Consider the following 14,756-nt stretch of genomic DNA (forward strand, 5'->3'; position numbering starts at 1 on the left):
CGCTCTCACACGCTATTGCCCCGCCCCTTCACTCTCGTGTATGATAGGCTGCACCTCCTGGCCTCTGAGCCACTGAGGATCCTTCGGAGACGGGCCTTCATCTGGTACTGACCAATCAGAACTCCAGAACCCAACCCGCCCACACAGTGGAGTGGGCCCAGATGGGAGGGGTACCCTTGGAACGGGGCCAGATGGGAGGGGAACCCGCTGGAAGACTAGACTATCACAACGACTTCCCGCAGGCTGAATCATTCCATACCCCAGCTGCAGGGAGAATGGATTGAAGGAACGACTTCCTCCCTCGTACTTCCCCAGCAATACGGAGGGAGGCCCACAACTTTCCAAATACTGACCGTACACAGAGAAACCATAGAAACATCTTTATTGAAGGGGACAGGGGTCATGCTGAATTCAGGGACATGCAGTGAAGGGGCAGTCGTGAGCTGTCCTTGGTGGTCAGGGCCCCGGGTCCACCCTGGACCCCCTGGGCCTTCAGGTTCTCCCTCAGGCCGTTGGTCTGGCTCGAGTGCTGTGAGGTCCTTTGGGGCCAGTGACTCAGATTTGGTGTTTTGGACCTGTGACCAGAACATAGATTGAAATAGGGGTTCCAGGATTTGGGATCCCCTCAAGGCCTTGGGGCCCTTCATGTATTAGAGATGGAGGCTTTAGGATGTGGGGTTCCCTTGGGGCTGGGGCTCTTTGCATTTGGGTGTCTTGAGATCCAACGACTCAGGGCATTGAAGTGCTCCAGTTTCCAGGGATGAGAATTCCTGTTTGGGGTCTCCTGGTGCCTATGAAGTGGGCTTGAGGTGCCCTGGGAGCCCGGGATGCATATCCTCACTGCAGTCTCCTCCATCCCAGGCACAAGGACCTCCGTGATTGGGGTTTCCTGGGGGCTTGGGATTGAATTTTTTAATTTGGGATTCCCTGGGGATTTGGGGATTCCATGATTTGAGGATCCTGGTAGTTAGGGCCTTAGGATCCTCTAGGGGCTGTAGGACTTGGGGACACAGGGGAGTATGGGACTTGTACTCTGGGGTTTAGGATCCCGAGAGTGACAGAATGGGGCCTCTAAATTTTGGGGTCCCCCAAAGGGGGAAGTCGTTACTTAAAAAATAGAGAATTTTCTGGGAGCCTGACCAGCACAGGGGCTGTGGGCCATGTGGGGTGGGCTTCATACAAGGCACTGGGGGTTTCTTGAGGGCGCAGAGGGTAGGAAGACTTAGGGGTCCTGTAATTAGCACTTCCAGGACTGTTTTGGTGTCTGTAAATTGGGGGTGACAGTGGACTGGTTAATGTGTGTCTCTTCTGTAAGGACAGGGGTCTTTGTTAATGTAGGGAGTCTCTGATTGCAGTGTAAGCTTTTGGGGTGACCATGGGGGGTCACAACATCTTGAGGGGACTGATGTTAAATGTAGGTCTGTTACTCTGTTGCTCTGGAGGCATGACCTATGTTTATTTCAAGGGGACTTGACAGAGGAGGAGTCTTTGTTAATGGGGGAGGGTTCTGATCCAGTAATGAATGATTCAGGAATGTTCTGCTCTGGAGCATTATGTAGAGGTCACCATCATTTGAGGTGATGTGGAAATATGTTATTGGGGGTCTGCTCTGAGGGGTTGGGGATAGGGACTAGCCTGAAGGTGCTACACTCAAGGAATCTCTTTCTGGGTACCTTGGGGTCTGTATTTGGGGGTTATCATGAGGGAATCTGTTAATAATGGGGCCTCAGTGATCCAGGGCTGGCTAATGGGGTCTCTATTCTGGATGTGTTACTGGGAATCTCTATCTCAGGGTGATTCAGGGGCTCCTTGTGTCAGGAGATGCTAGAGGGGACTCTGTGACTCTGTCAGGTATCCAGGCCTCTAAGACTGCATCTCTGCCCTCAGCATCCAGGGAAACCAGCAGCAGAAGAGCAACCTGGAAAGGAGAATCATATCCATCACGCCTTGATGCAGGGAACATCTGGATTTGGCCTTTCTGGATTCTGTCTCTACTTGTCTGGCTATGCCCTCTCAGACTCCTGTGCCGTGGAAGGTGTTCTGCCTCCTCTACCTGCCCCATAAGGGTGAAAGTCCCCAGAATTCAGTGTGGGAGCTCACTCCCTAAAAACTGTTTCTGGGTAGGCTGATTAGCCACTAGTTTTCCTAACCTCTATTTCCAGCCCCAACCAGAAGTCCAGATCCCTGTGTCCACCAGCCTTGTGCAACCTCTCCCTGAACATCCTACAGGAGGTGGGCCAAGGGTTGGCTACACACCTGGAGATGGAGTTCTCTGATGCGATGTCCTTTGGGGTCCGGACTGTCGTGAAAGTGCGTTTGGGCTGTGTCACTGAAGGAGAGGGCAAGGTCTCAGGTGACAGGATGACAGACCCTCAATACCCAACCAGACTCCTTGTCATTAATACTTGTCCATGTCCCCAGTACCCACCTCGACTCCACATTCCAATACCCATCTGGACCTCTCATCAATAATATTCTGTGTCCCTCAATACCTACTCATGTCCCCAGTGCCTGCCCAGAGCCTTGTTGTTAACATCCCCATACCCCATAGCATCTATCCTCTTCAGGATCCTGTCTCATCATTTTCCTGGACCCCATGTCCCCTGTGAAATACTGGAGATTTTGCCACCAGCATATACCTGAAAACCCATGACCCTCCTATCCCCAAACCTTCACTCCTCCTCTACCTCTTACACTCCAGCCCCAACTCACTTGTCACTTGATGCACTTTTTTGGCTCCCACATTGTCCCCAGGGGGGTCAGTGGATCCACCAATCCTGGGGAGACATAAGAAGAGTAGGAGAAGTCAGAGTCACAAGAGGAGCTGAACCCATGGGGCCTATGCAGAAAGAGCTACGGTGTGGAGGTGGGTATCCACACTGTCCTGCTGGTACAAGAGGAAGAGACATCTAACAGGGGAATCAGGGTTCTGGGAAGTGCCCTGGGTTTGGGTTAGAGTTTGGGCTCACCTCTGAATTCGGGATGCTGGTGCAAAGACTCCATGCCGCGGGGGACAGGTAAAGTACCGGACACCGAAGACAGAGCCATCATGCTTTCCAGTGGGCTGGTCTAGCTCAATGCCATACCAGTAACCTGCAGCAGTAAGGTGTCAGGATGCCTCAAGGCCCTGCCTGCCTGCCCCCACCCTACCCCCCAGATCACTGTCCTCACCTGGGGCAAAGTCTGTCTTCCCATAGAAGCGCACAATCCCTTGCTTCTGGCCAGCAACAAGGACTTGGTCTCCAACCTCAGCCTTGGCTCCCTCTCGCTGCTGCAGGCTCCCCAGAGATGGGGATGACGGGGGCTTCTTCTTGCCTGGGGTAAAGGGTACATGGGGAGGGAGTGGGGCCCCCAGATGCCAGCCCTGGGGACCCCATGCCACCCAAAAAGACCCAAGGTAGAAACTCTGTCCTGGCTCCTGTCAGGAACTCTAGAGCCTTCCCAAGAACTGGGGGGCTTTAGGCTTGAAAGGAAACAATCTCAACTGTAAGAAAACTGGGGTTGGGGGTTAGGCATGAGGGTCAAGAACCTGGAGAACCCCCAAATCCTTTCTCAAAGCTGAAGTTATTTGGGTCAAAAGAAAAACTGAGTCACAAAAGTAAGGAGCCCAGAAATTATCCTTTTAAGGTGAAGGAAGTAGGGGCACCTTGGTGGTTCAGTCGGTTAAGCGTCTGACTCTTGATTTTGGCTCAGGTCGTGATCACAGGGTCATGAGATCAAGCTCTGCATCGGGCTCTTCATGGAGCCTGCTTAGGACTCTTTCTCCCCCCTTCTCTCTGCCCCTCACCTGCATGTACATGTGCACGGTCTCTCTCTCTCTCTCTCTCTCTCTCAAAATAAACATTTAAAAATAAATAAATAAAATGAAGGAAAGGGTTGGGTGTGAAGATAAATCAAGTCACTAAATCCAGGAACCCCACAGATTCTTCCCTAAAACTGGGGAAAAACCCCTGGGCCTGAGGGGAAACTAAGTCATAGAAAGCAGAGAACCCCCAGATCTTTTCAGGAACTGGGGGTGGGTGGGCAGTGCCAAGTCAAAGGAGAAACAGAGTCATAGAAGTGAAGAACTCAAGAGATTTTCTTCTAAAACAGGAGTTTGGGCCTGAGGATAAACTGAGTCACTGAAGCTGGGCTACCCACAGAATATCCTCACATTGGCTCTCCTCCTACCCAGAAGGCTCCCCTCTGACCTTTATGTTCCCTGCGGCCTTTCCCAGTGACACGGGAAAAGTCCATCCGAGGAGTCCGAGGTGTGGAGGTGACTGATGAGGGGGGTGCATCCACTACTTTGGAGATCTTGGACACAGAGGCAAAGAGACCTGCGGGGACAGAACGTGGGCTGGGAGCTGTCCAAGCCTCTGCCCTCTGCCCAGTCATCCTCTCCCTACCCCCATTACCCAGTCAGCAGCATCAGAACTACCGAGTGGACCCCACCACCACCCCATTTGAGCCCCAGGTGGGACTGACCCTGCTTGGGAGGGCAGATGAAGTACCGGACACCCCCAACACTGCCATCATTCTTGCCCTCGGGTTCATCCAGCTCCACGCCCACCCACTGGCCACTGGCGAACTCCGTGGTCCCGCAGAACCGAAGTGTGCCCGTCTGAGGAAACAAGGGAGGATATGGTTTGGCGGGGGTGGTCCTTGGGGGGCCATGACAGATCCCTGGCACAGCCCTGGTGAGTGGATGAGGGAGCCCTAAGCTCAAATCTGTTTGGACATTACCATTTATTGGCTATATGACTTAACATCACTGTGCCTCAGTGTCCTCATCTAAGAAATGGGAACAGAAATCACACCTACCTTATAGAATGGTTATAGAGCTTCCCTGTCCAATGCAATAAACAGACATTAGCCACATACAACAATTTAAATTAACTGAAATTAAAATTAAATTTAGTTTTCCTGGTTGCACTAGCCACATTTCAAGGGCTAGTAGCCACATGTGGCTTATGGCTACTTTACTAGACAATACAGACACAATATTTCCATCATCACAGAAAGGTCTACTGGACAGGGCTGTTATAGGCTCAGAACAGGGCCTGGTGCTGAGTGAGGGATCAGCGAGTGTTGACTATTATTGTCTTGTAACTTTGGTCAAATGACCTCCTAGGCCTTAGTTTCGTCTGCAAAATGGAGAGAATAACGCACCTTAGAGCCTGGCTGTCTGGTTGAAACATCTGTAATGTATGTACATTTGTTTAGTTGTGGTGAGCCCTCGTGGCTATTATCATCGTGTGAGGCTGCTTCACTCTCAAAGTTCTGGTTCCTTGCCTATAAAATGGGTGAATTAATAGTGCCTATTTTGGAGGATTGGTGTGGGGATCAGAATAGTGCCTGGCACACAGACAGCACTTGGAATGCACCAAGGCTTCTTCTAAGGGCTTTACAGATTTTAATTAGTTTAATCCTCATACAACCCGAGGTGGGTACTGTTACTAGCTCCATTTTACACATGAAGAAACTGATACCCAGAGAGGTGGGATCAGTGGCCGCAGGTCCCCCAGCTGGAAAGCAGGAAAGCTGAGGTTTGCCTGAGCTTCTAACCACTGTACTATACTGCTTCTCTCAGAGGCAGATTGTCATTATTGTTCTTATCTTCAAACCAAAGGTTTCACCTCTCTGAGCCTCCTACAGTCTTCTGGGTTCTATAATGGGAAGAGTCAACCCATTCTGCTTTCAGAATTGTCACATGGATTTGACAAGATCATGCACAGAAAGCTTTACAGGCAGGGCTGATGCATGCAAAACTCTTGATTAGGAAACGCAATGTGACTTTTACAGTTCCTCACTGTGTAAGAAACTAGATTCAAATTCCTTCCGGTGGCCTACATGTCTGGTATGATCCAGCCCCCTACTGACCTCTCCCCTTCATCCTCTGGTTACACTACCCCTTCCCTCCTCTTGGCCTCTGAACTTGCTGTCTCCTCTGTCTCCATATTGTTGTGTGTGAGCTCCCTCCTCTCTCAGCTCAGATATCAGCTCCTCAGAGAAGCCTTTGGAACACCCCAGCAGCTAAAACGGCATTTGCCAGGGGAAATTTACTAAATCCAAACTTTTTTAAGTTAAAAACAATTTTTTTTAAGTAATCACAGAGTCCAATGTGGCGCTCAAACTCATGACCCCAAGATCAAGAGTCATATGCTCTACTGACTGAGCCAGCCAGGCTCCCCTAAATCCAAGCATTTAATGGTTTTCAAAGCCTCTGTTGCTACCAGAAATTATCTTAACTGTGGATTTACTTTATTGGCTGTCTCTCATTAGAAAAGCTCCACAAGAGTGGGTCTGGGCTCACACACAGCCCTTTATTCCCAAGGAGAGGCTGGGTCCGCATAGAGACTGAGGGACACCAGATAAATAAATAAGTCAAAGTTGGAATACCTGGATAAATGAAGATTCTCTCTGCCCTTTGGGCCTTTATACCTGCTCCCTCTATGCGGGATCCCTTCTCCTTTTCTTCTCCTGACTCATTCCTCCTTATCTTGAAGCGGGTGCCTCCATCCCACAATACCCCTGATTGTCCTGACCTGTCCTTTTTTCCCAAAGTGCTGACGCCTCTGGGAGCAGAGGTGGGCCTTGACTGGGGATCACAAGGCCCAGGGTAACTCACAGGTGCAGAGCTGCACTGATCACTCTGTTTGTGCTACCTCATGACCGCCACGACTATTCTGGGCTGTCACTGTCAACTGATAGATCTGTCTTCCCTCCCTGGATTGAGAGCTCAGCCTTGGGGCAAAAGGAAGCACTCACAGAATGACTGTTAGATGAAATAAATACTGTAGGAATGATGGGGGTGGAGGGGTGGACAAAGGGGAGGGTCTACACTCTGTCCAAAGACCCAACTCTGAGGCACGAGGGCTGACTCCTGCTCTCCACACCTTTCCCCAGGCCCTGACCTTCTGGCCATCCAGCAGCACGCGGTCTCCCAGACGCAGGCCCAATGCACTGAGCATGAGATTGCCTGGGACGTTGTCATAGTTGGGTAGTGTGACCTTGGGGAGGGCACAGGAGAGTGGTACAGCCTCCTCCAGCAGTGTTCGCAGCTCCTTGGCCACCAGCGCTGCCTCTGCCTTGTCCAGGGACATGTCCATGGGGTCTGGGACCACCTCTGCTGGCACCTGTCCCTTTCGGTTCTGGGGGGCAATGGGAAAAAAGGAAGTGAGAATTCAGTGGCATAGGCTGTACCTCCACCGAGCCCAAGCTCCCAGAGACCCCTAGACCACGTAAAGCAAAGGCAGATCCAGGCCATCCCTTAGGCCATCATGGGAATAAGAAGGGGTGAGGCATTAAGTTGTAGACCACGTCCCCAGGGAAGTCCACCCTCAACCTCAGGCTGGGGATTTCAAGTAATTGAGAGTGGAACTAGGGGTGGAGCCAACAGGAAATGAAGGTCACACTTCAGTCTGTAGGTCATGCTCTCAGGGAGGCCATGTCCCCAAAGATCCCGAGCCTGGAATGAGACCATGTGAAGGATGAACATTGAAAATGGTCTCCTGTGGTACTGGGTCAGGTGTCCAACTGGGCCAATGGGGAATGAGGAGAGGCAGGGCTTCAGGAACACAGGCCATGTTTCCCCAGGATATCTGAGCCTGGAATAATGCAGAGTAACTGGTGTTGGAAATGGATGCTTTGGAGATCAAAGATCATACTGAGGGCTTATGGGGGGACCCAACCTTCTCATTCACAGAGAGTCTCAACTTTTTTCACGATCCTGAAATATTATCTACACACAGCCCCAGGGTCAGCCAAGATTGAAAGAAGATATTTGTTGCTGGGTAACCCTGGATAAATCACTTACTCTCTCAGCTTCAGTTTCTCTAATAGGGCTCATAATAGAGTTCACCTGACATATCATGAACACTAAGTAAACACCAGCTATCATTTCATTTGTTGAATGTATAGTAGATGATTTTTGTAATGAACTTCTAGAAACGCAAGCAGTTCTGGCCTCCCTCTCCTCCGCTGGCTGGGAAAGGGGGTGGGGAAGGAAGGAGAAGGAAGAGAATGGGGGCTGGGACAGGGATGTAGTACCCGCAGCGCCGGGTTGGCACCATGCTCCAGCAAACATTTGGCTGCGCCCAGGCACAGGTTGGAGGCAGCGATGTGCAGGGCTGAGCCGTGGTTGAAGTCACTGCACGTGGAGTTCACCACTGGGGTGTGGGAGAGAGGAGGGTTCCGGGTGAGTGGACTTGGCACCCCGCCCCCCGTAGGCCACCTTGCCACCTTAGAGTCCCCCAGCTCAAGTCCATCTCTTAACCCCGCAGACCCGAGTGCCTCCCACAGACTCGTGTTGCAGAGCCCAGCCCCTCCAGAAGGGTCCTGTCCAGCCCCTGAGATGGATGGGTCATGGATATCTGGACCCTGTCTCTCACACCTCCTACCTCCACCCTACCACCATCATCTCGGATCCCGGTCCCTTCTCCCTTCCCAGGCCAGACCTCAGTTCTGCCCCATCACTCAGCTGCCCTGCCTTCTTTACTTCATGTCTCCCCATCTCCCAGCACATCTTCTCCTGGCCCCCAGCACACAACAGAGGCACCCTCCTCCTGCTTCCAGCCCCCATCTTATCCTGGGTCCCATTCCCTCCAAGCCCCGACCCTCCCGGTCACCTCTCGGCCGGGCGCCCTTCAGCAGCACGCGCACAAGGTCGGGAACGTCGAAGTAGGCAGCGTAGTGAAGCGCATTCATGTTGGTCCAGCGGCTGCGCAGTGTTACGTCCGCACCCAGCGCCAGTAGCTGCTGTGAAAGGCGCACAGCCGCCGCAGGGTCCCCTGCACGACAGCCCAGGTCAGCTTGCGTCCCCTCCTCCAAAGCCTGGGCCCAGGGCGTGGGGAAGACCCTAGGCCTTAGGGACTGTGCTTTGGGATCTTAGGCTGCGGGTTCACGGTGGGGGTCTGAGGGCCAGGATTCTGGGTGATTCTGAGGGTGTCATGTCTGGGCGCCTAGGTTTGGGGGCTGGTGGCTTGGGGGTTTGGACCTTACCGACTCCATGGGCTCCAGCCTTGCATGCATAGTGGAGCAGTGTCATGTCGGTCAGCCCATCACGGTCATTCACATGGCAGCCTCGACGCAGAATCTGGGACGGAATCAGGGAGGTTTACCCAAATACATGAGGGACCCCATCCTCCCCCTCCCTGGCTTCCCAAGCGTCTTACCTCATTGCCGATGACATCAATCTTGTGCTGGACTTGGGGCACCCACTGGCGCACGATGGCGAACAGCTCAGGGATGGTGGTCTGCGGGTCAAAAAGAATCTCCTGGCACGCCGGGTCATTGGGGTCGAAGAACGTGAAGGCTAGGGCAGTGAGAAGTTCAAAGTCATCCCAGGCAAGCTGATCCCCTCTTTCCATCCTGAGGCAGGGGAGCTCTAGGCCTTTGCCTTTAATGCCCTCTAATGCATGGTCTCAAACCACATGGTGCATGGGCTACAGGCATTTTCTGTTGGCCAGCATAAGGTTTCAAAATCAGGAGGTTTCACAGAAAACTCTGCATGCCCCATGTGTCTGGAAAAGTTGGAAGATCTGGCAATCCCACAGAGCAGCAAACTGCACCCCTGGAAATGAGTGTGGAGGGAGTGCAGTACCTCGAGTCTGCATGCCCCTGGGAGGAGGGAGGCTGCCACTGCTCTAGCCCACCATTGCCCTGGCCGAGTATGGGCACAGTTTGGCTAAATCTCAAGTAAAAACAAAAAGCCAGATGGGGCGCCTGGGTGGCTCAGTCAGTTAAGCGTCCGACTTCAGCTCAGGTCACGATCTCACGGTCCGTGAGTTCGAGCCCCACGTCGGGCTCTGGGCTGATGGCTCAGAGCCTGGAGCCTGCTTCCGATTCTGTGTCTCCCTCCCTCTCTGCCCCTCCCCCGTTCATGCTCTGTCTCTCTCTCTGTCTCAAAAATAAACGTTAAAAAAAATTTTTTTTAAAAAAGCCAGAAAAGCTGGCTTTTCAGAAAAATATCCCCAATTTTTCAAATACTGTGTAGAACACATAAAACGTACCCATGGGCAGGATCCAACCTGTGGCCAGCCAGGGTGGTGCCCAGAGGAACTTCCATCTCCCCCTATCAGGCCGTGATGTGTGTTGCTTTCTGTGGTATTGTCAACACCCAGCACAGGGCCTGGCGCAGGGCAGGAACTCAGTGCATACTGAGTGAGTAAATGAATTCCCAGACGATACATAGCTCTGGATGTGTATCCGGATGATACACACCCACAGAGACAGCATCTCCAGGAATCAGCCTTTGTGTTCCTCTTTAAACCACAGTCCCGGCACACACAGCCCCCCTTGGCTCAGACCCTGCCCTGGCTCCCACCACACTCAAAGCACCGACCACTATTCTCTCCACAGCCCACGGGCCCTGCACAAACCGGAGGCCAGTGTGTTCTCTGCCCTCTCGCCCTCATTCATTCCACCCAGTCACACTGGCTCCTTCTGTCCTTCCAACACGCCAGGCAAATTCCTCTCAGGCACTTTGCGCTCGGCATTTTCCTTGCCCGGGACAGTCTTCCCTCAAGCCTTCTCAAGGTGTTGCAGGTTTTACTCAGATGTCACTTCTTCAGGGAGGCCTCCCCAGACCACTCTGTGTACATCAGCACCTCTGCCCTTCTCCATCTCCTGAGCTTTTTTATTGCCGTAATCACGGCACCTACCACTGCTTAACATTAACTTGTTTACTCCTTTTTCCTTCCCTTTCTCCTTCCCTCTTTTCCTGTCTCACTTGTCTCCCTCGCTAGGATGTAAGCACTGTGTTTCTGTGCTGCCTTGTTCACTCCCTTCTCCCCAAGGCCTGGCACAGCAGCTGGCATGCAGTAGGTGATCAATCAATCTCTGCAGAATTAATTGTACAACTTTGATACACAAATAGACAAGTTCTTCTCAGAGTCCATCATAGCCCCCTCTCTGTCCTAGACCACATTTCCAGATTCCTTCATGTTCAGTGGTCAAAGCCTCCTCGTTCTAGAAGCAAGATTCTGAGGGAGGTGAGGGTCAGGCAGGGAGCAGCCTACACTCTCTGACTTCCACCAGGGTACAGGCCCCAGCCACATCTAGACACATTTCCAAAGGAGATTTTCCAGTTCCCTGGGGTGGATTCGTCACCTGGGACACCCAGATAATGTTCTTATTTTTCTATCAGACTGAAGTCAACTTGTAGCCTCTCTGACCCACCTCTAGTGGGTGACATGAGCACAGATGCCATCCCTTCTTACCCTATCCTAGTGATGCCCACTCTTTGAACATGGTGCCTAGTTTTTGAACTTACAGCTGCTGGGCATTCCCAGACAACATCTTCTAAAAGCCTCCTCCACCCTCTCTACCCAGCAGCCAGAGGGAGCTTTTAAAAATATAAATCAGATCTGCTGCTCCTCTGCTTTTAAATACCTCCCTACCAACTGCTCTCTCCTCATCACACTTATCCAAAGTCCTCGCAGTGGACGCTAAGGCCCCCCCAGATCTAGTCATTGCCAAACCGTCACCTCGACTCCCATCACTCCCTTACTACAGCTCCAAGATTGCCTTTCGGTCCTGGCCCAGGGCTTTTGCACTTGCAAAAGATAGCCCGGAACTATCTTTCTCCAGCTCTCCTATGGCTGATTCCTTCTCATCCTCTGGGTCTCAGCTAAATGCTACCTTGTCAGAAAGACCCACTCTGACCACTCCGTCTCAAGGTGCTGCCCCCTGCCCCCCTTTTATATGTCCAACTTTTATTTCTTTCATAGCACTCACTCCATCTGAATGTATCTGATTGATCTATTATTTGTTCCCTTCTGAGAGCAGGGATGATGCCTGGGTCACTCACCATTAATATAGAAGATGATAGAGATCACCCAACATAAATCTTATCACAGACTAGTAGCAATGGATAAATATGCTTGGTGAATGATTAGACACTTTCAGTTTCTCCAAGAAAATACCCTCTCAGCTCCACACCTTCCTACCTTGGAGCCTTTACTCCTGCAGTTATCTCTCTGGGTACTCCCTTCCCTTGCCCCTTTCCCTTGTTAAACCCCAACTCATCCTTGGGTCTCCCTCAAATGTTACCCCTCATAGAAACCATGTCTTAAAAAGCTCTTGCAGCATCCCATTCTTGGCAAACACAATTCTCATCATGTCTTATAATTATATATTTATATTACATTATACTTATCTGTGTGGTTGCCATTGAGGCCTGTAAATTCTCTCAGGGCAACAACTGGGTCTGTCTGGCTCCATGCTTTGCCCCAGCTCCTAGCATAGAGCCAGGTCCACCACAGGCTTTCAGTAAATGTTTGTTGAATGACTAAATGATTGAATGATGTGTCATGAATCAAAGATTAGGATTATTCCAATTTCATTCTCCAACGGGTGAATGAATAAATTAACCAAAGGGGGATGCAATGGCCACCACTCACCCAGACCACTTTCAAATCACCCAGAATCTCCCCACCATCACCACCAGCAGAGCTCAGCCCAACCTCTCTGGCCACCCACGGCTCCAAACAAAATTGCAGGGTGGGGAGGATGGTTACCGTAGTCCTTGGGGAGGGGGGCAGGTGCCGAGGGGTGCACAACAGGCTTCTGCCGGCGCTCCTGGGTGGGGCTGGGGGCCTCAGGGACCAGCTCATCCTCTTCCTCCTCTTCTTCTTCCTCCCCGCGTAGTGGGGGGGCCATGGGAGCGGGATCTGTCTTAGTCATGGTCTTCAGTGGCCCTCCGGGGGGCGGGTGCAGATTTGGGGGCGGCTTTCAGGCCAATCCTGGAGACAGAGGCCAGTTACAGAGAGCCCCCAACAGGGTCTAGGGTCTGAGCCCCCAGAAGCTCCAAGGCCCCCAGTGACTCCCACACCCCCAGCTCTGGATTTTGGGCAATCATAGCGACGACCATCAGCCGTCAGAGGACCCTGGTATGCGGGCCCAGCGCCTACCACTTCCCCCCTCTTCCCCAGGTTCAGCCCCCCATTCTTCTCCTCCCGCGTCAAGCCCCTCAGTCTAGGCCGCCCCCTCCCCGGGTTTGTTTATCTCGGGATGCAGGATGCTTCGCCCCTCCCCTTCTCCGCGGGCCTCCCCTCTACCCATCTTACCTCGGACTGATGGGGCTGGGGACCAAAGCTGAGGCTGGGGAGACTGGAGTAATGGGGTGTCAGTGTTGGGGGAAGTGATGGGGGAGGAGAGGGAGACAGAAGGGGACGAGGCCCAGACGCCGACAGGGGATGGGGGTGGAGAAGGAGGGGCGCTGATGCGCATGCGCAGTGATACCCCCAACCAGGCGCGGGGGCGGAGATACTGGGAGGCTCCAGGCTTTGATGAAAGGGCTTGAGGCAGCGTCGTCGTGAAGAGGATAGACACGGAGCATGGAGAGAGAAAAGAAGAGATGGCCACGAAAAAGGATGTGAGACATCAAAACAGAAAGAGATGAAGCAGAGACAAGGGCAAGAAGGAGAGGGATGGGAAAGCGGGCACAGTTTTTTGTCCGTCCCCTTGGGACAGAGCCTTCCTTCCCGCAGGCCCACAAACCAGGCCAGTTAGGGCAGGGGTCTCAGTGTGGTGGTGGTTATGAGTGTTTTCCTCTCTCTGAGATCTCAGACCTGACCCTTCTCCATGGTCACCGCATATAAGGGGTGTCTCAGAGGGATGATTTTGTAGACTCCTTTCATCATCGAGGGTCATTAGTTACCGTGGTTATCATCACTGAGTGCTCAGAGAGCACTTACCAGGTTTAGAGAGGTTAAGCTACTTGCCCAAGGGCACACAGCAAGCAGATGCTGGAGCTAAGAAACCAGACAGCCTGCTGGAAACCAGACGGCCTGGCTGGAGAGTCTGGGCTCTTCATCACCATGCTACATATGGCTGTAGCAGTGTGTAGGGACCAGATCTGGCAATGAACCCCTCCAACCCTCTCGGAACCTGTATCTCCCCTTGGGGGAAGACCTCCTGGAGCCAGCTCAGAGTCCAAGCCTTCCTGGATCAATCACCCTGGTTTGGCTGTCACTCTTGCCTGGTGACCAGAGCTGGCACTGCCTACCACTCCAGCCCAAAGAGGACTGGGCTACTTTGTCTCCCGCCCCTCATCCTTCTAATGGGCAGGGCTAGTTTCATCCCTTGCCCCCCACCCCGGCCCTCATCCTGGTCTGTCCTTCATCCTCTCCCACCTGGACTGTGTTCTCCCTTACCCCACAACTTGCTCCCTATAATGCAGCCACAGGGACCTAACATATCATATCAGGGCCCTCCTCCATTCAGAGACATCTGCTTGCTGCACCTCGCTCTAGATAAAAGCTAGTGTTCTCAACCACAGCTCACAAGGCCCTAGGTGGACTTTCCACTATCATCTCTCCACCCTCTCCTCCTCTCACTCTCCCCCACATTCACTGCCCACCACGCTGACTTCCTTGCTCCTTCTCAGCCCAGGACCTTTGCACTGGCCGTTCCTTCTGCCCAGAATGCTCCTCCCCCAGATGCTTGGTTTCCTCTCTCCCCTAGTTTAGGATTTTACTTCTTGGCGCCTTTTCAGTGAGACCTTCTCCGCTCTATCTAAAATTGCATCCCCCACACATACTCCCTTCCCTGCTTCAGTTTTTACCATAGCAACACTGCCCTCCTCCAGCTGACACCCTAGATGTTGGGCACTTGCAGGGGGTGTGCTGCTCCCTGGAACATCCAGTCCGTATGCCTTCCAGGCCAGGTCCTTCTCATCCAGGTCTCTGCTCGAACATTGTCTCCTTAGAGTCCTCTTCTCCACCCATCTGCCAGTGCCACCCCCACTCCATTACATTTTCGTTTAGTCTTTA

The 14,756-nt window shown here is 52.5% G+C and overlaps 1 protein-coding gene across 1 annotated transcript; it reads right to left on the bottom strand.

Moving 5' to 3' along the window:
* Positions 1-365: 365 nt before the first annotated feature.
* Positions 366-14,641, bottom strand: CLIP3 (CAP-Gly domain containing linker protein 3). Its single transcript, XM_047836860.1, has 14 exons — positions 13,050-14,641; positions 12,501-12,725; positions 9,156-9,295; positions 8,983-9,076; positions 8,610-8,771; positions 8,032-8,150; positions 6,897-7,133; positions 4,468-4,603; positions 4,191-4,319; positions 3,172-3,315; positions 2,970-3,093; positions 2,713-2,777; positions 2,257-2,329; positions 366-1,918 (listed from the first exon to the last, which is right to left on the bottom strand). The coding sequence occupies exons 2-14, from the start codon at positions 12,664-12,666 to the stop codon at positions 1,864-1,866; spliced, it is 1,644 nt and encodes a 547-aa protein (XP_047692816.1). The 5' UTR covers positions 12,667-12,725; positions 13,050-14,641; the 3' UTR covers positions 366-1,863.
* Between the last annotated feature and the right edge of the window lie 115 nt (positions 14,642-14,756).

Source organism: Prionailurus viverrinus, chromosome E2 (assembly GCF_022837055.1).
Source record: "Prionailurus viverrinus isolate Anna chromosome E2, UM_Priviv_1.0, whole genome shotgun sequence".
In the NCBI taxonomy this organism is placed as follows: Eukaryota; Metazoa; Chordata; class Mammalia; order Carnivora; family Felidae; genus Prionailurus; species Prionailurus viverrinus.

Coding starts and splice junctions, on each gene's coding strand:
- CLIP3 (XM_047836860.1), bottom strand. CDS start 12,666: ATGACTAAGACAGATCCCGCTCCCATGGCCCCCCCACTACGCGGGGAG. Junction 2,778..2,969: donor CCAGCATCCCGAATTCAGAG/GTGAGCCCAAAC, acceptor ATGTCTCCCCAG/GATTGGTGGATCCACTGACC. Junction 2,330..2,712: donor AAAAGTGCATCAAGTGACAA/GTGAGTTGGGGC, acceptor CCTCTCCTTCAG/TGACACAGCCCAAACGCACT.